General features: G+C 39.7%; 1 protein-coding gene across 1 annotated transcript in view; it reads right to left on the reverse strand.

Annotated features, from left to right (window-relative positions):
• Positions 1 to 907: 907 nt before the first annotated feature.
• The window catches only part of LOC131225011 (branched-chain-amino-acid aminotransferase-like protein 1), a 123,088-nt gene continuing 98,816 nt past the window's right edge, over positions 908 to 25,179 (reverse strand). Inside the window, exons 24-29 of the mRNA XM_058220439.1 lie at positions 24,619 to 24,672; positions 24,402 to 24,485; positions 24,199 to 24,270; positions 13,517 to 13,597; positions 12,193 to 12,228; positions 908 to 1,534 (exon numbers count right to left, since the gene is read on the reverse strand). Coding sequence (XP_058076422.1) covers positions 1,406 to 1,534; positions 12,193 to 12,228; positions 13,517 to 13,597; positions 24,199 to 24,270; positions 24,402 to 24,485; positions 24,619 to 24,672 — 456 coding nt within the window. The 3' untranslated portion in view covers positions 908 to 1,405. The remainder of the gene's footprint in view (positions 1,535 to 12,192; positions 12,229 to 13,516; positions 13,598 to 24,198; positions 24,271 to 24,401; positions 24,486 to 24,618; positions 24,673 to 25,179) is intronic.

Raw genomic sequence — 25,179 nt, forward strand, 5'->3', positions numbered from 1 at the left:
TAAAAATATTCCTGTATTGGCCAAATGGGCCCAAGTCACCTTTACCTCATTTTAGGATTGGACAAGTCAGCCTAAGTCTCAACGTTTTAAAACTATGGTACAGATAATAAATCGGTATGCTCTTGCAAATGACAAGGAATGATATTTGCTGTGAGGACTTGCGCTAGCGATTGAAGTGGTGAATCGCGCCAACATGGCACCAATGCAAAATAACTCAATTTACTCAGCAGAAGGGCCACACTCACATGAGAGAAATGGACAGCTAGAAAGAATCATCAATGGCCAATATTCAATGTAGAAGTCGGCACACCTTTATATCAGCCTAGATTTTGAGCCAGCATTTCTGCACAAGGCTATCCGGTACATGGCCTAGCAAACAACACACCACATGGGCAAATGTGCAGCGACTTACCTCTTTATCTTTCATGCAGAAGAGGCGTTTCCTGACGTAAGATTGCAAGAAAACTTCATGCAGATTGAAATATTAATGGAACAGTAACCAATGCAATCACTTTCATCAGGTTTTGAAGCCATCTCCCCACATGCGGCACGAATTTAACAATTTGTGGACCATTCATCTCCTCGAACCTACCATGGATGGGCCATACCACCCTAAAAATCAAACTGTCTAAATGGTCCTAGCCGACGATCAGAAGTTTTTTATGATAAGAATTGGAAAATCAGAAGTGATTAAATGTGCAAAAATCCTCCAATTGGCAGCAAGGATCATCCAAACATCATGTGGGGTCTGGCCCATCCACAATCCGGCCCCATTGATAAACATGTGTGCCAAATATATTCTGCTTGATAACTAACGTATCGGCGTTTGGCTAATCCCCTTTAAAAAAGAAGAAGAAAGAAAAAAAGAAAAAGAATAAAGAATAAAAGGATTAAAAAAGAAAAGAAAAAGAAACTAGAAACCAAATGGCCTTGCAGCAACTTCTCCAAATGAATGGTGACAATTCTCTACAAATTTCAACTCCTGGTTTGGGAGATGAATAGATTTCCAAAAACCAGAAGCTATGATTACTAGCAAACAAGGTTTTAAGGCTTGAAAGCTCGACTTCTGAGTCCCAAACACCAAGACTCCATAATATTTAATACTTACAGATAGGTGCGTCAAGTTTTGTTAAGTACCAAATACCAAGTCGAGTCAAGAAAGTTCAACCAGCTGTATCCAGATTTTCTTTCATATCTTGGTGAAATCTATTTGAGTCCAGTCAACTTGGCTGAGTGGAGTTGAATTTCTTTGAGTTTTCAGACTTGCTTGGTAATAGCAATTATTCAATTCAAAATATTATTGAGTTTTTTTTGGAGCAGTTATTATTGTATTATTGAATATTTTTGTTTATAGCAAAAATAAAGATGAGTTTTCCAAGCTAACACCATATTTGAACTCCAACTCTCAAGCCTTGCTATAAATGGGTATAGGCTCCCCTGATTCTGCTGTCAGGACTTTGTAGGCATTTTGCACTCTTCTAGTCACAGGCCCGACTTTCCCATCGCCAATCACACGACCATCAATCATGACAACCTGTGAAAAGAAACTTCGTTTGATTAGGAATTCTCTCCATCATGAAGTGTAGATAGCAACAACAAAATTCGAAACAACTATAGATCAACACAACTGCAAGCAGGGAGTGTCTTTTGATGAAATCTTGATATGTCCCTCTTATTGACTACCCACTATAATTCTAGAAACCAGTGACTTGACTTGAAACTCGATCTTAACTGTGAGTTGGCCTTGAATTGACAAGATTCATCGACTCGATACTGCTTGCAACAACTGAAACCGAGTCACTTGGTAGTTAAATTTTTTTTTTCCCCATAAAAATATGTTGATAGTTTAAGACCCATGACCGCCTTGAGAAAAGGCAAATTCTTAAATAGCACATATAACTGTTTACAATGTTTATCCTTTAAATATTATAAATTTAATTTTCAAATATTGAGTTGAGTCAATTAGGGCCTGTTTGGCCGGGCGAATCCCATGGGATTAGGAGGGATGGGATGGATTTTAAGGTAATGATTGATGGTGCCAGTGGATTGGTTTAAGATCCATGGGATTGCTATATCCGGGGACAAGTTCACTGGATCTGTTTGGCATGCCCGACATATCATGAGATTTTACCTTCCAATCCGTCCCACCAAGGGATGGGATCAATTTTAAGGTAATGATAGTGATGTCAGTGGATGGTTTTAAGATCCATGGGATTGCTTATATCCCAGTACAAGTTCACCAGGTCTGTTTGGCTCGTCATGCCTATCCCGGGATATCGCGATCCCATCCCTCCTAATACCGTGGGATTGGTCCGGCCAAACAGACCCTTAAGTCTCAGGTCGAGTCTTCATGTCAACTGATGCAGGACTGATGTATTAAATGGCCAAATTAAGATATTTACCAAAAAAAAAACACAAACATCGCTAAATTCATCACAAATATCATGAACATCAAAAGAAAATCATGCATAATCCTGGCCTAAGCTACCAACGTCGTAACACAAAATCATTAAATAAAAGAAACTAGGATCTAATGGATGTAGGGACATCCAATTAGTATAGGGTATAGTCTATTTCAAAATAGGAAACGAAATATAACCTAGGGTGAAAATTAGGATTTGGGTAATTTAGTAAAGTAGGAAAATTAGGAAATTTAGGTTTAGGGTTAGGGTTTCGGGGATGGAAGAAAGGGTTTTTGATATAAAGATGGTGGGAAACCAAAAGGAGCAGGTGAAATTCACATGTGTGGCTGTACGGTCACACATGGCGTGGGAGGATGAATTTAGGTCGGTTAGAGTTTTTTGGATTGTGGATGGGTACGGGAAAGTTGGGTTTGGGAGAAGACGAAGATTTGGGATGAGAGAATTAAGAATCTGAAAAAAATACCTGGATGGGGAAGAAAAGAGAAGATGGTGTGGGGATATATGGAGACCTCGCACCTCCGTTGATGAAGATTAGCCTCGCACCAATCTTTCTTCCGAATTGCGTGGAAGTATCTTCAAATCGCATGAAGATGGGAAAGGATAGCAAGAGGTTCTCTCTCTCTCTCTCTCTCTCTCTCTCTCTCTCTCTTTAAATCACGAAATTCAATGAGATTTGAAGATACTCCCATGTGATTTGGAAGGAAGATTGGTGCGAGGTTAATCTTCATCAAAGGAGGTGCGAGGTCTCAATCTATCCCCGTACCATCTTCTCTTTTCTTCCCCATCAGGTTATTCAGATTCTTAATTCTCCCATCTCAAATCTGTCTTCTCCCAAACCCAACTTTTCCATACCCATCCACAATCCAAATCCTAATCAACCTGAATCCATCCTCTCACACCACACGTGTGAATCCCACCTGCCCTTTTTGGTTTTCCACCATCTTTATATCAAAAACACTTTCTTTTATCCCCAAAACCCTAACCCTAAACCTAAAATTCCTAGTTTTCCTACTTTTTCAAATTACCCAAACTATAATTTTCACCCTAAGTTATATTACGTTTCCTATTTTGAAATAGACTATACCCTATGCTAATTGGATGTCCCTACATCCATTAGATCCTAATTTCTTTTTATTTAATGATTTTGTGTTACGATGTTGGTAGATTAGGCTAGGATTATGCATAATTTTCTTTTGATGTTCATGATATTTGTGATGAATATAGTAATGTTTGTGTTTTTTTTTTGTTAAATTTCTTAATTCGGCTATTTGATATCACATGTTATGTAGTTCATGTATCGTTCATGCATCGTTCATGCATCGATCCTATATCAAATTTGGTATCAGAGCGAAAGGTCTTGTGTTCGAGACTCATCACCAGAGGTGATTAATGCAGGGGCATTTTCACACCGGGCTCGAGTGGGGTTGCCTGTGAGATGCAGGGGCACACTCGGGGTGGGCAGCCCGTGTGAGGTGGGCCCCACCCATGTGATGTAGGGCCCACGAGGAGGGTTCGGCCGAGGTCCTAACCCATGCAATGTGGGGCCTGGGCTATAAGATAAAGGGATTAATTTGCCATGCTCTATCAATTCGAGCTTTTAGAGCAAGTGGTTAATTATCCTGCATTAAATTGGTATCAGAGCGGGAGGTCTCATGTTCGAGACTCCTCACCGGAGGTGATTAATGCAGGGGCATTTTCACACCGGGCTCACACTTGGGGTGGGCAGCCCGTGTGAGGTAGTACCCATGTATGTGGGGCCTACGAGGGAGGGTTTGGCCAAGGTCCTAACCTATGCGATGTGGGGCCTGAGTTATGAGATAAATGGATTAATTTGCCATGCTCTATTAATTCAAGCTTTTAGAGCAAGTGAATAATTGTCCTGCGTCATCGACCCAACCTGGCTAGACATTGTGTCGAGCTTTTGGGTTTTGAACTATGCTACCCATAAAAGTAAATTTCTTGCAATGAAGGAAACTATGGAAGAATTCCTACGAAGTAGCTGATCTGATGCCCAATAAGATTAGAGAAATCATAAGAGATCTGATGCATCAAGAAGTGAATAGCATCCTGATGCGCCCTATCAGTACAAGTGGGGTTCATGGTTCAGTGATCCAAACAATTTATCTAATGGCCCAAACTCAATCCCAACTCTGATCAATGGCCATTAGCCACATATTGACGTTAGAAATACAGTAGGGGTTCAGAAAAAAGGCCACATATTGAACAGCTGGGATCCTCTAATCTGCAAGACTTTTGGGCCATCACCCACAGTGGGGCCATCAGTTCAGTGGTCTAGATTGTCGAACCATGGCCCCAACTCTTACATAACACATTTTAGCTCTATACTGTATGCATGTCTTGCATCTCCTGATGCATCATGACCCTATAATTCCTCGCGCAGGAGGCCAACCTTGATTGAACTACACTAATTTTCTGACTCATTCAAAGCTCAATTTCATACACACCAATCAACAGTTCCATTTCTTGGAAAGCTGCATTTTTCACCTAGGTCCTTACTCTTGCTCTGGTGGTAGACTCTCAAGAGTTTCACCACCCGGTCAAGGGTTCGAGTACCCATAGGTGGTGAAATTCCACTACGGTGTGAGTGTGTGGGGGTGTGTGCATGTGTTAAAAAAAAAAGAAAAAAGCTGCATTTTTAAAGATGATTTTATGTTCTAAACCCCAGTGTTCGAGTTGTCGGTATCACTATAAGTTTCGCTGGTTGGAAATAAAGATATAATATCGTTATCGCCGATAATATCACCGATAACCGGAAATGCAGGGAAAAAGGGAAAAACATGGAGAAAATGGTGGAATTTTTCAGTGAAACTTCAGGACATGCCTAAATACACATATTTACACATCCAGGAATCAAAAAATAGCAAAATAATGCATTAAATAATAAGTTTCCATTTAATTGGGGCCAAAGAGTATGCGTTGTCGTAAGAAATCACTCAAATAGTAACCAAAATTAGTTTATATAATACAAATGCAAGCTTACAACAATTAAGACATGCAAAAGTAAATGAATTGAAAAAAATACACATTTTTTGTCATGTTTCATCCCCACATAGAGTGACGAGGTGGCTCGTAATCATTGTCCGGATCCCGTGGCAGTTGAGAGTAGTACTGTTGCCCAACATATTGGCAGTATTGTTCCCAGGTCATTCTCTGCTTGTACCAATTGAGGAACTCTCTTATGTACCTCTGATAGTCATCCTCCCCAAACTGTACGAGAACACCTAAACGTGGGAATTGCATGACATACATCGACGGCATTTCTGAGCGGGGTATTGAGGAACAAATCAAGTCCAAACTCGACTCCTTGATAGTATTCTTGCCGATCATACGGGTGCCCGAATATCCTTCACAAAGGGTCATGACTCGAAGAACTATCTTCCGGCTGTCTGTACCCATGGGTAGATGAGCGTGATTGAATGTCGCGCTACCATGGTCATACCCGTGATATCCCTCATAAGCATAAGGTAGGACAGAGGTGGAGCTCCCCTGATCTGAACTTATGTCCATAGATGACAAGCTGCGTGTGAGAGCATCAGCCGCGGCGCGTCCGGCTTTCTTCTTCGAACGACGCTCGAACATATATCTGGGCTCTGATGCTCTCGCCCTGGATGGTGGACGAGATCCATGATCCCCGTCCTGAGTGGCATGGTCAAAGCTCTACTCCTCAGTGAACTGGCCAACGGATCGTTGGCTCTGAGCCGTCGTGTACCCCCCACTACTGCCACCCCCACCCCTACTAGTACCACCTATACTAGTGTCGTGCCTCTGTCCCCTCCTTCATCACCATCATCATCGTCGTCGTCGTCGTCGTCGTCCCCAAGACCAGTGTTAAGTGGGGGTTGAGTCTCATCATCATCATCACTCACTACAACTCAATGATGAGGAGGGGGCCGTGAAGATGCTTCCTCACCCTGATTAAAATGTGTCGAACTCCTCACCAAAGGATCAAAGGAGTCTGTATCCACCTTCTGTTCCTCTACTACCTGATCGACATCAATACCCAGAGTCGCTGCTCCCTCGGCTACCTGTGGAGTAGGGCCTCCCTCCGCATCATCTAAATCAGCTGATTTGACCCACTCATAAAGTGGGTCCTCATCATCATCACCTATCTGTGCCATGTTACCTATAGACAACAGGTCTAACGGGTCTTGATTTTCCTCCATGTCTCGGTCTACCCGCAACTGCCTCTCTCTTAACTTCATATTGTAATGGTAGTAAATGAGCTTTTACAGCTTCTCATATGCTAGTCTGTTCCTCTTGCTGGTGTGTATGAGTGACCATGTGCTCCAGTTCCTCTCACATGGTGAGGAGGATACAGTCTGTGCGAGAACACAGACTGCCAATAACTGCAGTGCAGGCGTGTCGACTCCATACATCGCTCACCACTGACCTATATATCCATGAGGAGCTTGTTTTAGTTTGAAGTTTAAATAAAAAATGTAATTACCTAATTATGTTACCATACTCACATGGCATCATCGTTTTAGTCGATGCTTTTACTAGTGCGAATGAGAACGTACCCCTCGCATCCTTAAATCGCAGCAACTGTAAACACGGTTTCACATGTCATTATTTTTAATCACCCATATTTCTAGAGGTTATAAGGAAGAAATTTTATTGCATTACCTGGTTACCGAAATCTGCTTGCGCTGTTGATTCTGGGAACAATCGTTGGAACGCCTCGTGGACGGCCATCGTCAAATCTTTATTCTCATGGAACCGACGTTTATAATGAAATTTGGGATTCAGGTAGTATGCTGAAATCCAAATATTAGTTATTCAGTTGTATTAACATGCAAACAGAAGTGATGCTTAAAATACTCAGTTGTATTAACAAACTTACCAGCTTGGTGGAGTAGATGCTCGAGAGTCCCAGTCCATCGACGATCGTTGATGTCGATCACCCACTGATACAAAGTGGGGATTGCAGTCATTATCCCCTGTCTCATAATTCTCATAAGCTCATATATTGACCCCAACGAAGGCCACATCTCATTATCTACGGCTCGTAGGACCTTGTACATCAAATGCAGGAAGGAAACGACGTTGTGAACTTTATCCCAGAAGGAATCAGAAAGCACTATCTTCGAACAGGTCTTTGCACCCTCAGTCTTCCTCTGATTCCACTCCATGTATCTCTCGGATCTGAACAAATTTCTGAGACCCGCGCGGTGCCTGTATAAGTTGTCGAGTGTAATAAAGTTCGTGGTGAACCATGTCGCGCCTGGTCTAACGATGTCCCCTCCACAACACTCACGCATTGCAGCCAATAACCATAGTGATTGTATATAAAGTTTGTCACTCTCCTCGCATCCTGGATGGTTTTCCTAACAAAATCCCTCTGGCCTATCTCCTCGAGCATTAAATCAATGCAGTGTGCCGCACACGGGGTCCAATAGAGATTGAACTTCTTCATCAATTTCTTCCCCGCCTTAACGAACGCATTACCATTGTCGGTCACAACTTGGACAACATTCTGGGACCCAACTTCGCTAATCACTCCTTTCAGGAGAGCATATATGTATTTGTGATCTTTTATTCTTGCCGATGCATCAATGGATTTGAGGAAAACCAGTTGTCCTCTACAGTACACCATGAAATTGATAATGGACAATTTCGTAGGTCCTGTCCACCCATCACACATGATTGTTACCCCATACTGCTTCTAGTTCGGCATGAGTCCACGTACCCAAGCCTGCATCTCCTCGTGCTCCTGATCAAGGTAGACGCCAAGAATCTCCTGTGGCGTGGGAGGCTTCACGCCGGGCCCGGCATGCTGCACCTCCTCAATCATATTTTTGAAGTGAGGACTAGCTGCTGCATTTGTTGGTACATGGCTCGAGATGAACCACCTAGATATAGCGCCACCCACTTTTTCCCTGAGCCCCTTGCTCCACATATTTTTTAATCTTTTTTTATTAACGCCTGCGATGGGTGCATCTAGGACACGAGCGCTTTACGTGCGTTGTAGGTCATGCTTGCTGCCTCCCTCAAATCGTCTGCTGCTCCCACCAGCCTCATGTCGGGACATCTCAAACGACGGCCTACTCTCATCAATCCGTCTTCTTTGCTCCCCCTCCCACTCTGAAGCCCGAGACTCACGAATCACTTGTCTAAAATCACTCCTTTTTCGAGCCGTAACACAGTCATCGGGGTACACGATCCCCTCATCGTCGTCATCATCGCGCTCGTCGATAGCACCTAGGCCCCGTCCAGTGCCTCATAGCTCCTCCCTTATATCCCTCTCCCAATCCCTTTGCTGCAGCTTGCGTGACTTCGCTTCAGTTAACACTCTTCTCATCTCCTCTCTCACTGGCCTTGTTACGCTTGGACAGTCTTTCACATTCTTGTATCCCCCTGCTAAATGTTCCTTTAGCCTAGACACTCCCCCACTCCATATCACTTGGCCACAATAGTTGCATATGACTCCATATTTATTCCCCTCCACTGGCCGTCCATGTTTCCACCCAATGTCCCGTGCTCCTCCTTTTCCCGATCCAGATGACATTTTGCTCCCTAGTAGTATACAAATTTGCAATAATCGACAAAAAAGGTACATCGGCTCGTATTCAGTGTAATAAGCCCAAATCATTTCAAGGGTTAAGATGTTAGATCAAATCAAAATTTCATATAAATTACAATTGAGGAAAGAGTTTGCAGATTACATACTAAGTAAACTTTATGGGGCCTATTGTGATTTATACATACAACATGATGAGTATTGGAAAAAAAAATGAAACAGATATAGTCTCAGGTGGACAATGCAAAAGGAAACGGTTGTGATTATACGGTCCACCATTAAACACTTATTAGGACCCACCATAATGTGTTCATAATGTTTATTTTCCATCCAACCCGTTGAAAAGGTTACATAAATCTAGATGAAGTGAAAAAACAAATATCAGCTTTATACAAAACTTTTGTGGCCCATAATAAAGTTTAAGTAGACCTCACCATAGAAAATAGGGATAGTGATTGCATATCCACCATTAAAATCCTCCTAAGGATGGCTGTACTGTTTACTTGACATCCAATCTGTTGCTTAGGTCATACAGATCCAGATGAAGGGAAAAAACAAAGATAAGCTTGATCCAAAACTTTTATGGCCCTCAAAAAGTTTTTAATGGTTGAAGTTTATTCAACGCTGTTTCCAATAATGTGGTCCACTTGAGACTGTTATATATCTAAGTTTTGGTCTCATTCTATCAAATGATGTAGGAAAATAGTTGGACGACATAAATGAAACACATTCCTCATGGTGGGGCCCACAGAGTACCGACCACCATCCATGGCTGGTGGTAGGGGGCGTAGCCATTCTGTTTCCTTTGGCTATAGTTTTTGGCTACAGCTTTTATCCGTAGCCAATGCGCCCGAAATCGGATTGCTTACTGAGTTAACTCTTATTATACTGAGTAAACTCAGTTGGGCCCACTGTGAATTTATGTGGTTTATCCACACCTTCTATACGTTTTTCCGTCTCATTTTGGGCGTTGAGCCTAAAATTGAAGCTTATATAAATCTCAAGTGGACCATACCACAGGAAACAGTGGAAATAATGACAGTGATGTTTATTTTTCATTCAAACTATTCATACGATCAAACAAACATGGATGAAAGGAAAAAATAAATATAATCTTATTCCAAAACTTCTGTGGTCCCCAAGAATTTTTCAACGGTATAACTTTAATTCACATTGTTTCCTATGGTGTGGTCCATTTTAGCCTTGTATATCCTTCTGTTTTGATATAAGGCCCTAAAATTATCTTGTAAAATGGATAGACAGACTGGATAAAATACATAAATCACGGTGGACCCCACAGAGTTTACTCAGTAGGGTTAGCATGCTGTACGCGGTACGCAAACCGCCATCCATGCCCCTTTCAACACCAGCGCAGGACTCAGATTTCCTTCCTGCGCTGCAAGCTTAGGTGGGGCCCACTATGATATCTGTGAAAAATCCTCCCCGTCCATCCATTTTGTGAGTTCATTTTAGGACATGATGCAAAAAATGAACCGTATCTAAAGCTCAAGTGAGCCTAAAACGTGATAATTAAACGTCCACAGTTGAAATATTTGTGGGGCCACAGAAGTTTTGATTCAGTTAATATTTTTGTTTTGAGTTCATCCCAATAGTAATGACATTATTAACGGTACCGATGGCATCTAAACATCACTGTTGAACCCCAGGAAGGTTTCAACGGTAGGAATTTTCCTAGCCACATTTTTCCTATAGTACGGCTCACTTGAGCTTTGGAAACAGATTGGCTACTCCCTTGCCGTGCTCTGTGGGCCCCACCACAAGGTATATGTTTCATCCATGTCGTCCATCTATTTTTATAGATAATTTTATTGTATGGAAAAAAAAACAGGTATATCCCAATGTCAATTGGACCACATTACAAGAAATAGTGTTGGATAAACTTTGACCATTCAAAACTTTTTGAGGGCCATGAAGGTTTTGGAACAACCTGATCTTTTTTTCCCTTAATCTGGGTCTATATGACCTAATTAACAGATTGGATGTCAAATAAACAGTATCGTGGGCCTTATGAGGATTTAAGTGATGGATATCCACTTACTATTATTTTCCTGTGGTGTGGTCCACCTGATACTTTTATCCATCTCGTTTTTGGGATAAAGCCCTACAATGATCTGCAAAAATTGATGAACGGAGTGGATAATACACATACATCATGGTGGGGCCCAAATACATCATGGCTAGACCACACCGCAAGAAATAGTTGAATTGTACATCTACCGTTGCAAAATTCTTGGGGCCACGGAAGTTTTGGATATGCTTAAATTTTTGGGCTCAACCCCTTGAATTAGATGGAAAAACGGATGGACGGCTTAGATAAACCACACATGCATTCAACGTGGGCCCAACTGAGTTTAGTCAGTACGATAGGAGCGTACTCGCACAGTGGCCGTCGGATTTACCTCCCAGGCAGAGGTATTTCATTTTCACCTTTGCAGGGCGCGAACTCCTCACCGCGAGAGGGATTTTCACGCGAGAGGGATTTTCGCTCGGCGAAATCCGATTTGTCGGTGCGAGAGCGATTTTCACTCGGTGTGAAATCCGATTTCAGGGATTTTCGCTCTAAGGAAGAAATTTAAAAAACCGAGAAGCTCTGTCAAGAAAAGAGGAGAGATGGCGAGAAAAGAGGGGTTTGCGTACACATACCGGCTCCGTCGATCGAGAAGCTCCTCTTCCAGCTCCGGTTCCGACTTCTGATTAACCAGGTACAAAAATCACTCTGAAATTTTTTTTCTCCGATATCCCCGATATTTATCAGAGAAAAGAGGGGTAGGTAGCTACAGTTTCTTGTGGGTTTGGTGGTTACAGTCGAGATTCTGAAAATATTGGATGGACGCCGATAATATCTCCCGATATTTCGTTGATAATGGAGTACAAAATGCATATTTTGATAATATCGCCCATCTTAAAAAGATTACCGATATTTCACCGATTTTTTGCTGACAACTGGCAGAGAAACGAATTTAGGGGGTTTCGGTGTCGCAGAGCTGGCGACACCGATATTGAGAAGATTCTTATCCATTATTATGGCTCAACTACCATGATCTTCAAACCTCGAGCTTGTCAATAATCACTTCTTTGGTTGTGAAATCCTACAACTATGTGGAAAAGTGCAGAACTAGAACACACATGCATCAATCAACGGAAATGGTTGCAAGTTGCAAATGAAGAATTTGTTCATTTCACTATTTTAAATAAAAACGAATTTACCGGAGTAAGTTCTCCCATTGTTCCCGTAGTCCATACCTACAAAACCAGATCATTAGTGGGGGTAGAAATTCTTGGCACAAACAAGAGAAGATAAGACAAACTATACAGCATAGGAAGAGTTACTGCTTGCTGTCCTGTAAGTGTAGTTACCATGTACCAAAAGACAGTCTTTTGTTGTCACCAATTCAACTTTGTCGATATCTAGATTTGGCCATATGAATAGAGGTATTATATGGTACATGCACAATATACTTGAGTTTTCAGCTTGTAAAGTGGGGCCCAGAGTTCAATGATCAAATGTCTGTTGGGACCAATTGTGGAGGAAGCACACCCCAAAAATCTGCCAGGTAGGAGGATCCTGACACCCATCTTGAGCCAGTTTCTGTTGAATGTAAAGTGTTGCATTACTCTTTTCAACCAAATGTTCGAAGGCAACAAATTGGGAAGTTAGGGTTGTCAAAGGAGATTTGCAGCACAGTCTTCTATTGGTGCCAACAGAACATTATACATCTGTGAGCCATGGGACCCATTTGTACGAATTGAAAAGCCAAGTACACTGCATAACCTTGGCTTGAGGATCATATAATTATTCATGCCCAAGGTATTCGGCAATGGTAACACTCATTACAGGCCTCTTCTGTTCTTTCTTCTTTCTTTCTTTCATTTTTTTTTTTTTCATTTCAGATTGAGCCTTACAGTCCTGTATCACATAACAAGCAGCTCCGTTACCGTTACAAAACAACCATTACAGACATTACATAACCATTTTTAAATATATCTTGCTCATAAGTCATACCATATGACTATGCAAGTGAGATAGGGCCAAACATGCATGTTCGGTTAGAAGATGCCTGAATATGTGCTGAATGGGAGCAAACATATAAAATATAACGGGCATCAAAAACATGGATGAAATAAACCTAAGCATGACAAACATATTGTGGTTTGCTGACTGATCAATTATTCAATGCAGCTATGAATTTTATACATAGAAAAGATCTCTTAAATACCCAAACCAACTCTTGAAAGACAATCCAGTGATTCTAAACAGGTTCAAACATCAAACTGACGCTGATTGTAGTCAATAACAATAATAATAATAAATTTTATATCACTTTGGTATTTTAGTTTCTATGAATCATTGTGATTGGAGCAAGTTCTTGAGTTCTTTTGGCAAAATGGGTACAAAATTCGGCACTATTACGGCCTTCAATAATACAAGTAGATGACAAAAATGTAGATCCTCAACCTGATTAAGAACTCGCAAAAAAGGGGTGCACCAATTGATGTGTGTGTGTGTGTTTGAAGAACAATATATACAAACCTCATCTGCAGTATGGAATTCAGATAGACTGATACGGCGCTCCACTAAGACCAAGTTCTCTTTCACCACAAGATCCATGACCTGCAACTCAAAGAACAAATCTATCAACCTATGTCAATTCATCAAAGAATGTTTTTTTTTAACTATACAGTTGTTTGGTATTAACTGACATAACCTTCATAGGAAGGAATCTAGGACACAACAGTTTAAGATACATTTCAACAAGGGCACATTGACGTGGCTTTCATGCACCTCTAGACTTCTAAATAATATCTAGATTTTTACCTTACTTTTAGATATTTTTATATATAAATATTTTCTTTAAAGTATCAGTACAATGGGATCATGATTTTATTTATTTATTGGTAGGTAGACACAACCCATGTCATCAGTAGCACGATACAAAGTACTGCCAAGTAGGAATGTTTAAAATATTGGAGAGCATACAGGCCAGCCCCTAAACCACTATGTATTGGCCACACGTGTTAACGAATGCCCATATTTGGTTAATGTGTGCAATTAAGATAGTGTAGGCATGTTAGAGTCGTATTCGACTCAAGTTTGATTGAACGCCGGACACCCGTGCTGAGATAGACCGAATCTGAGGGAGTGGTCACCTTCGTTAGCCACCAATTGTTACAGCAATCAAGCAATTTTAGAAGGGTAGGTGTTAATTCTTCTAAATGGATTCCTTTGCATTCGGACTTTTCTTTCAACGGTGATAGCAGGCCTCGTATTTCTCAATAGAACAAAGATGGATAAAAGATTTAAAATTAAAGGCAAATAGTGTTGATTTTATTGATTTGTAATTGAGGCCCAATACAATCGACAAATAAACAAAATAAGTAAAGAAATGAAAGATAAATACTTGCGATCGCTTATGTGGACAAACAATCAAGGTGGATGGGTCATCACATGTCCCTGCATCAAATGGCCAACAGTATGTGATCAGTGTGATCTTTCAAGTAAGGACTCGGTTGATTGGGATCCAACGACGGTAGGTCGCGGATATTTATAGTACTAAGCGTACTGCAGTGATGGCACTGTACAGTAGTGATCTAAGCTAACCTAAACTTCGAATGTTTTGCAACGTGGCTGGACAAAAGTGGAGTAATCCAAATTTAGATGAGCAGTGTTGCGCTATGTATGAGAGACTGTGTTTGGTGTGGGCCCTGAGCTCTTTATCATGTGCTCCTTATATAACTCGGGAAGAAGCAAACCCTCACTGGGTTTCCTTGTTGGTATAGGATCTTTGGCGATCATGGTGTGCAATTGTTTTCTGATCATCCCGGTCTGGCCAAAGCGATCTTTGGAGGTCAGAAACATTTTCAAATCTCCTTGCTAGCGTGACCACAGAGATATGTGGTCATTATGGGATTAGTCTCACTGGACCCGGATTCATCACAATGTCTTTGGTTTCCATCCTGTTCTTGCACCTCCGTAATCACCACAAGAGCACCAATCGTCATTGGGAGGATCTTCCATTTTGGTAGGAATGTGTGAGATGGCCTTGCCGAGCATATCCGGATTTGTGATAAGATCCCTATCTCAATGGGTCATTATAGACTTGTTGGGCACACTGCCTCGATTAGACGTGTCGCTCATGTTAGGGCTACTGTCATTCATCGTAACATCTTATTGGCAAACGTGCACATGGCCATGTGCAGTTTTCTCTTGGCAAGTGACGTGACACCGAAGGATGTGGGGCAAAAGATATCCTCGGTTTGCGAGTAGGATTTCAACCATCATCGACTAGCCGGTGCCAACAAATGGTGGTATTTCATTGGTCCGCGTGGATGCACTAGAACAGGTGTAAACACATTGCATGATGGCATTAGTATGCCAAGGGAGCTTGTGATCATGTTTGACAAGTAGAAGGGCCTGGTCAAAGCTATGGACGCTGTATTTCCAGATACATATCATAGATACTGCATCCACCACCTATACCATAACTTCCAAAAAAAATTTACAAGGCAAGTTTTTTATAAGAACAGATTTTGGAAGGCAATGCAATCAAATATGCAGTATGATTTTGATCAAACTCTAAAAGAGATAAGGAAAGAATTTATAGGTGCCCATGAGTAGATATCGAAGGTTACTCCATACTGCCGGACATGGGCATTTTTAACAATACTTAGTTGTGAATCTTGTTATCATGTGATAAACGATATATCAAAATGCTTCAACAACTATATACATGAAGCTAGAACCAAGCTCATTGTTGATGCTATGAAACTGATAAGAGTGAAAATAATGATCACTTTTGCGGTAAGGACTATTGCAAAGAAATGGGATACATTACTCATTCTGAATGTAATGAAGGCATTGAAAAAACTATCGATACAGGCTCATGAATGCAAAACCAGACAGGCGACCTTCGAAGAATTGAAGGTTCAAGCCTTAGAGTGCACAACGGTCGTGAATTTAAGGAATAGGACATGCAGTTACCAATGGTTTGATGTTACAAGTATACCTTGTAAGCATGCCATTGCAGCAATTTGGGCCATCAAGGGTAATGTGAATGAATTCTATTCACCATTCATACGGTTGTGAACTTCAAAAATGTTTATGACCAATATCCATGCGATGGGAAACCGCAGGTTTTGGCCACAAGTCGACAATGTTGTGTTTCCCCCTATTACTCGCTGTCCTCTTGGTCATCCGAGGAAGCTAAGGATTCGAAGTCAAGATGAGTCCCAACCTTCTTCATCACAAACAACCTAGTCGATGTCAGTGCCTCGAACACAACTAACGCTCATGCAAAGAACCCATCAATTAGAACCAATGTTTTAAATATCGTTATCGTGTAAAGTATCGCATCCTTGGGATATGGATAAATATCGGTTATTGCATGGGATATATCAGTTGTATCCAGAGTTCAAAATATCGGTATCGCGCTATGTATCACACTTTTGGGATACAAATACGTATCGGTTATCGCACGGGATATATCGTTTGTATCGCATAATTTACCGCACTTTTTGGGAAACATGGGGAAACATTGGGAAAATTATTGAATTTTTTAATGAAACTTTAGAAATTGTTAAAAAAGACCTTAATACAGACTTTTAAATCATAACATCTAAAAAAAAAAAAAGGTGCACATAATATGTTTCATTTGTATAGGGTCCTAAGCTATGCAATATTTAACTCAACTAATGCAAATAGATTTAAATTGAATGCATGACATTTATAAATGTATTAAAGACATGTATGAAAATACAACTAATTCATTGAAGAGCAAAAGAAGTAAAAATTGAAAATATATACATATCAATGATGTGAACTGGTTGTGGCCTAGACCCACAGAGTTGCGTGGTGGCTCGTAATCATCGTCTCCATGTCGACGGGGCTGGAAATAGTACTGCTCATCCATAAATAGACAATATTGTGCCTATAGGAACCAAAGAATGAGGCAGATCCAAAGTTCAAGTGGACCCATCATGATGTGGACACGACCTTAGTGCAGATTGCCTACTGATAATGAGGTGGCTACTAATAGTGCTCTATGAGCCCCATCATGATGTACGTGTCCTATCCTGGTCATCCATCCATTTTTTTCATATTATTTTATGACACGAGATGAAAAATGAGATAGATCCAAATCTCATATGGCCCACACCGTCCATACGTATTGAAAGCTCATTTTAGGGAATGATTAAAAAAATGAAGTAGATCCAATCTCAATGGACCATAATACAGGAAACAGTGGTAATCGATCATTAAAAACTTCTTGTGGGGTACAAAAGTTTTCAATCAATTTGATGTTTGTGTGGTCTTTTCATCCAGATCTTTGTGACCTTATCAACAGGTTCGATGCAAATAAACATTGTAGCATGGCCCAAGTAAGATTTGGATCACTACTGTTTCTTGTAGTACGACCCAGGTAAGATTTGGATATGCTTCATTTTTGGGATCATATCCTGAAATGAACTTTCAAAACTATTGGACGGTGTGGATTTAAGACACATACATCACCCAGAGTCCCATCAAGGTCCCACCCACCTCCGCGGAAAGTCTCATCGACGTGGATTTCATGCAAAAGCCTTTGCCAGAAGTGCGCTGGGAACCTAGGTATGCCCACTATGATGTTTGTTAGAAATCCACTCCGTCCATACATTTTATGAGCTCATCTTAGGACATCAGGCCAAAAATGAGCCGGATCCAATACTCAAGTGGGCTGAAAACTTGAGGATTGAACTTTTGCCATTGAAACCATTTTGGGGTCACAGAAGTTTTGGATCAATATGATATTTGTTTTTCATCTTCATCCAGGTATGTGTGCCCTTATGAACAAATTGGATGGAAAATAAACATTATGGTGGGCCCTACAAATGTTTTAATGGTGAGAATCATTGTCCCACTTGAGCTTTGGGTATGACTCATTTTTTGGGTTCATGATTTAAAATGATCTCGCCAAATAGATGAACGGAGTTGATATAATAAATACATCATTGTGTGACCCATGTAACATTGATCTCCTTTGAACCATTGGTACAACTCAGGAGTGTCAGCACTCGTCTTTGCACCACACGTAACCACACATTGAGTAAACTCTATAGGGTCCATAGTGATTTATATATTTTATCCACTCCTTACATCCATTTTATCCGATAATTTTAGGGCTTGAGCCCAAAATTGAAGCATATCTAAATCTCAAATGGACCACACCACGAAAAATAGTATGAATTGAATGTATACCATTGAAAGTTTCTTGAGGGCCACAGAAGTTTTGGATCAAGCTTATATTTATGTTTTACCATCATCCATGTTTTTGTGATCTTATGAACAGGTTGGATTACAAATAAACATCACTGTGGGGCCTATCAGGGTTTCAACGGTGGAAATCAATATTCCCATTGTTTCCATGGGTATGGTCCACTTGAGCTTTGGATATGCTTCAATCTTGGGCTCAACCCCTTAAATGAGCTGTAAAAACGATTGAACAGCGTAGATAAACCACATACATTCACGGTGGCCCCATGGAGTTTTCTCAGTACAATAAGAAGGCGACTTAGTACCAAATCCGATTTCAAAGGGGAGGAAGCCATTTTCGAAATGGAGGGTTTTGGACCTTCCGGAACCCTAAAATCCCCAATTCCTCCTCAATCAAACCCAAATCTCGAAAAAAAAAATTACAGATTTCTCGCTGGAATCTCCGCTGATGTATCACAGGTATGAAATACCTTTTTTCCTTTTTGAAAAAAAATAAAAAAATCTTGATGATATTGAAGAAAATCCTGCGATATCGTACGATATATCGCGCAATACAAATATTTTTTGCTTTTTTTAGAACTTCCGACTAGTTTCGTGTGGGTTTCGTTTCGCTGGCCAGCAATACCGATAATATCGGTCGATAGTATCGATATTGCGAACACTGGTTGTATCACATAATGTATTGTTATTGTTGGGAAACATGGGAACATTGGGAAATTGGTCTAATTTTTCAATGAAACTTTAGGAATTGTTAAAAAAGACATCAATACATACGTAGAAATAAAAACATTACAAAAAAAGTACACATAATAGGGGTTTCCTTTGTATAGGGTCCTAATCAGTGTTGTCAGTAGCATTGGTAGCGTACGCTACGTAGCATAGCATTGCCATTTCGCTACGTAGCGCATCAAATAGCGCAAATCCCTTGTAGCGCACGCTACAGGGGTCGTAGTGTATGCTACGGACTCGTAGCGTGTAGCGCAAGTAGCGTGCTCTACCTTCTTCTTTTTTTTTGTTTTTTCACTGTTGTAAACAGTGGTGAACTCACACCACAAGCACTTAAGTTATTTTAAAAAAATAAATAAATAAAAAATAAATAATAATAAAAAACCCTATTGAACAGGGTATTCGAAAGCAAGCCCAAACGCAAACCGACGCTACTTCCTCTCCCCCCTCTTCAATCTTGCAATCGAAAAGCCCTTCGAAGGGGCTTCTTTGGCCGATTGTTGGAGACTACAAGGAGCTCCATTTGGTGCAGTTTCATCAACAATGGAGAAGAAATGACGGAGAAATCGGATTTCCCCTATTCCGGTTGTGATCGGCTGTGGAGCTTCAACTTTTACAGTTTTCATTAATTTAATCTTACCTTTAGACAAAAAAAGGTACGCTCGTTCCTTTTTTTTTTGAATTTTTTTCGATGTACAATGAAAATAACTTGGTATTTTGAGTTTTTTCTCATTTTTTCTCTTTTAAAATGCCCGTTACTGTGCAGTTTTTTGTTCTTTATAATTTTTTTCATTTCTTTTTCAATATCTCTGTAGATATAGATTTTTTTCTGTGGTATGGCCCATGTGGGGCCCACTGAGGTGTGCGAAGGAGTGAATTTGCATTATTTTCTATGGTATGGCCCACGTGGGGCCCACTGAGGTGCATGAAGGGGTGAATTTGCATTGTTTTCTATGTTGTGCCCCACATGGGGCCTACTGAGGTGCGTGAAGGGGTGGATTTGCATTGTTTTCTATGGTGGGCCCACTGTGGTGTGCGTATGTGTGTAAGTGTGTGCATTATTTTTTATTGTGTGGTCCATGTGGGAACCACTATATTATTTTTCACAAGTTACTGTTGATTTTTGTGATTCACTGATTTGTTTGTGACGTGCTTTTTTTTTTTTGGTTAAGTAGTGAACTAAAGAGAGAAGAACGTTTGAAGAAAAAGAGAGAGATTTTGCATTGAAATTTGTGGCTGATAATCCACTTGGACAATTTTATAGAAATTATGTGCAATGCAAATTTTGTGGTCAAAGATGTACGGGAGGCGTGACTCGCCTAAAGAATTATTTGGCCGGAACCCACAATGAGATGAAGTCATGCCCAAAAGTGACGGAAGAAGCCAAGGAGGAGTGTAGAAAGGCTTTAAAGGAATATCATGACGGAAAAAATAAAAGAAATGAGGTGTTTCGAGATATTGGGAGAGGGGGATCGACATATCTTTTTAGTTCTGCAAGTGATAGCGCTAGTGTGGGTAATGATGCTTTCATTGGCAGCCAACTTGGTAGTGGATCTTCTGGTAATCAACCAATGGCAAGAGTAAGGGGTCTTATGGATCAATTTATTAGCAGTGAGCAATGTTAATCCACATTGAATTCAAGGTGGAAGAAGGAAGAAAGAAAAGAAGTATGCAGTGTGATTAGAAGATTTTTTTTTTTTTGGAAATGCTTTGTCATTCAACCTGTGTAATATCACGTACTTTTTAGCATTGTGTGAGGCTATTGGCAAGTATGGACTGGGATTGAAGCCACCATCCATGCTACGAGAACATGGATACTAAAAGAGGAGGTTGCTAATACTGATAGTTTAATGAAAGCATACAAAGATTCCTGGAAAACTTATGGATGTTCAATTATGTCTGATGGTTGGACAGATGGAAAGAATAGAAGCATCATTAACTTTTTGATTAATTCTCCGATCGGAATAATGTTTTACAAGTTTATTGATGCTTTAGATTCAATAAAAGAAAGAAATTTGTTATTCAAATATCTTGATGAAATTGTGGAAGAAATTGGGGAAGAAAATGTGGTCCAGGTTATCACGGATAACCATTTAAGCTATGTGAGTGCTAGGAAGAAGTTAATGGATAGAGGAAAAGGATATATTGGACTCCGTGCGCTGCACACTGCATAGATCTGATGTTGGAGGATATTGGAAAAATGAAATTGTATTCTGAAACGCTTGAAAAGGCAAGGACAGTTACCAAATTTATTTATGGGCATGGAATTGTATTGAGCATGATGAGAAGCTTCACGAATAACCATGAGCCTCTACGGTCGGCAGTGACACGCTTTGCAACATCATACCTCACCCTTTGACGTATTTACAAGCAAAAGAATGGCCTTATAGCCATGTTTGCATCGGAACAATGGTGCTCATGTTCTTAGGCTAAAAAACCTGAAGGAATAAAGGTACAGGCTATTATAATGTTTGATCAGAAGTTTTGGCCGAATGTTGCCTTATGTGTTAAGAGCACCATGCCATTGGTAAGCGTTTTAAGAGAAGTATATTCGGAAGAGAGGCTAGCAATGGGGTTCATTTATGAATTGATGGACTCGGCAAAGGAGAAAATTGCATTTAATTGCAATAATGTAAAAAAGAGAAGTTCCAATTTGGAACAAAATAGATGAAAGATGGACTCCTCAGCTTCATCGTCCTCTACATGCAGTCGGGTACTATTTGAATCCTTAAATACGGTACTCAAATAAGTTCTCTACACACCCTGAGATAAAAAGGGGGTCGTTGGAGTGCATGGATAGGATGATCCCCAATGAAGAGCATGCTGGTGCTGATATTCAGTTGGATGAATATGAGAAGAGAAGAGGGGATTTTGGCTCTCGCCTTGTACTTGAAACCATGACAAAGCGTCCCCAGGTAATTTATAATTTTATATTTTGATATTTTCATTTTTATGTAAATTATATTTTTCTAATTGGTGAAAGTATTTCATTAATTTATAAATTATAACTAATTTGTGCAGCTGATTGGTGGGAACGCTTTGGAAATAGAACTCCACAACTTACGAAGTTTGTAGTATAAGTTTTAAGCCTTACATGCAGTGCTTTTGGCTGTGAGAGAAATTTGAGTACTTTTGAGCAGGTGACTTTTGTACCATTTAATATTTTAAATTGGCTAATTTTTATTTAGTAGATTAGCAAGTCTTTGATAATTGACTGACATAGATCATCATATGATCAGATCCACACAAAGAAGAGAAATCGGCTAAAGCAACAAAAGCTCAACTCTCTAGTATATGTGATGTATAATATGAAACTGAGAGAAAGAAGCATGAAGAGAAGGGCGGCAATGGATCCAATAATGGTGGACCACATTGCTTCAGATGATGAATGGATTGCCGAGAAAGAAGACCCTGTTCTCCCAACTGATCCATCATGGCTCGAAGATCAAAATATGGCCTTTGATATTAGTGCCATTACAACTATTCCGGAGTCTGATGATCCAGTTAATAGCTATGCACTATCAACATCTAATATTTCTGAAGGAGTTTGCCCCCCACCTTCCTCAAACAAAAGGAAGGCAACTAATTTAAGTAAGTGTTTATAGTTATAGACTAAGTTACATGAACATTTTTAACAAAGAAAGTAAAAGACCAATGAATCTCTCTCTGTTTTTTTTTTTTTTTTATAATGTGTAGGTGGTCCTATGGGAAGATTTCTTACCCCTATAAGAGAGGAAGGAGATATAAGAATGAGTGTTCATGGTGTGGATGATGTACATGCAGATGTAGATTATGATGCTGATGATGAAAGGCCTAGACCTAATGACGAAGTGAACGAGGATGACGACGACAATGATGATCTATTAGATGTAGATGACCTTTAGAGTTTAGACACTAGAGTCTAGAGACTATTAATTGAGATTTTGAGATATTGATTTTGAGGAATGTGACATTTGTATTGTACTTAATGCTCTTAACTTTGGGATTTTTATTTTGAAGAATGTGACATTTATATATTTTGCTTTTTTCTTACTATTTAATATTTATCATATTTTTCTTTTAAAAAATAAAAATTAAAAAAATAGAAGTATTGTGTAGCTTACGCTACACGCTACGCTATTTCGCTACACGCTACGGAGGGTGGAACGCTACGCAACACGCTACCGCTATTTAAAACACTGGTCCTAATATATGTTCTTTCCAACTGAAGTGATGCAAGTATATTTAAAGTTTGTTCATATAATTTATAAACGTAAGAAGACATATAGAAACACAAGCAATACATTCAAAAGTAAAAGAAGAATCACTAGATTAAGTTACATACATGTTTAATTTTGTGTTAGGATACAAAGATTGCAATTGATTTGTGAGAAATTGAGAAATTTTGATTTTTCTTAATTTTCCGCAACTTGACCCATCTCCCCCAAATCTCGAAATCGAAGTTCCAAATCCATGATTTTTCTTGAAAAACATGAAGAGTAATAGATTTGTAACCATTTGATACTGGTTTAACATGATTTACAACAAAAATATGGATCGAAAATTGAAAATGCTCACTAGATCAAATAAGTGGGATATATCGGCACTACCTGTGCATTTCGTATCGCACAGGTGGGATACAAGATATATCGTGGGATATATCGGCTGATATCGTCGATAGTTAAAACAGTGATCAGAACTACGCAACTCTTCACAGACTTATTTCATCATTTCATACTTATATCGTGTATCCGACGCATGGGTATGCCCATATTGTTGGGGGTGTTTTTTTTTTTTTGGAGAAAATCATTGCTTGATGGATGGTTGGATTATAGAGTTTTTTGCGTTTTAAAAAAATAATAATAAATAAAATAAAATGGGAATTGGATGGGTTGCTTATGACTGAAAACTGTATAAATATATATATATATTTTTTAACTTTTTATGTTTTGGGAATGGGATTGCAAAGCCCATTTAACATAGTAATTCTTTCCTGCATTGTTGGTTCAGGATTGCTAATCTTTTTGATAGATTGTTGGTTGTATACATGCTTCTATTTGTGTCTTTACTTTATTAATGGATGGGCTGCATAAATGTTGACATTTTCAGTTAGAAATTGAAAGTAAAGACAGAAATATACTGGATGGGCCCACATTGTTGATCTAGTATATTTGTGTCTATAGTTTATTAATGGATGGGCTGTATATTTGTGTCTTTACTTTCAATTTCTCAATTAGAAGAAGGAAGTCCATGCAACTTACAGTTGCCCGAGTGATGCCCGGAAGGCAGTAATCAGCATGAGGTGTCAATACATGCCCTTTCTTCACTAAGAACTGCATTAAGACAAGACGAGCTCATTTTCCAATGGGGGCACAGCATGGGAAAAGATGCATGAAATTTCAAAAGCATTGCCATCTTCACTAAAGAAAAAAGTCCCACAAGACTTGCGAAAGCATAGACTCACGATGTTTGTAGCATTTGTTTCTGACACATAACCATCTTGATCTAGCATGATGGCATCATCTGCCTTTGCAAGATTCCCTTCTACCTGCATCAAACAAGTAGCTCAATCGTGTCAAGCCAATCTTAAGTCAAAACTGAACTAGAAAATGCTAAGTGGATAGCTTGTTCAATTCTCGAGAGCAAATGATTAGTTGCAATGTTGAGAGAAGGATGAAAACCTTTGCTAATATGTTGTTGAGAAGATTGTTGTGATGAATCTTTGAATCAAGGTTCTGTAAAAGCCAACCAAAAAAAATAAAAATCAGTTCAACAGACTCTGGAAGATGCTCAACTGTTTGAGATACACAGACCAGTCTTTTGATGGGGAAAGCACATGAAAGATTTTGAATTTTTCAACAGGGTTTAGTTAATTTACAAGTCTACTATGGCTTGTATTGTTCGCTTCATGTTTGTATTTCACTTGAAGCTAGACCTTTGTTATTAGCAGCAATACTAACGCCCATGTTTCATATTGAGAAAGCTATTGTTTGCACAAACTCAATTTAATTGGAGAAAAGATTCCTTATCCAACAGTGGTTAATCCTACCCAACTTTGCTCATTCAACAGTGCTCTGACACCATATCTGTAAAGTATAATCGAAACAGAGGACTCAGCATACAAGAAGCCAGATAAAATCATACCTGACCTATAAACAGTAACTTATTCAGTTCAGAGAAAATATAAAATGTTTGTTTAAGCATTTTTTCAGCCCAGAAGAGTTTACATGTGGGGCCTATGT

The sequence above is a fragment of the Magnolia sinica genome, chromosome 14, assembly GCF_029962835.1.
Source record: "Magnolia sinica isolate HGM2019 chromosome 14, MsV1, whole genome shotgun sequence".
Classification (NCBI taxonomy): Eukaryota; Viridiplantae; Streptophyta; class Magnoliopsida; order Magnoliales; family Magnoliaceae; genus Magnolia; species Magnolia sinica.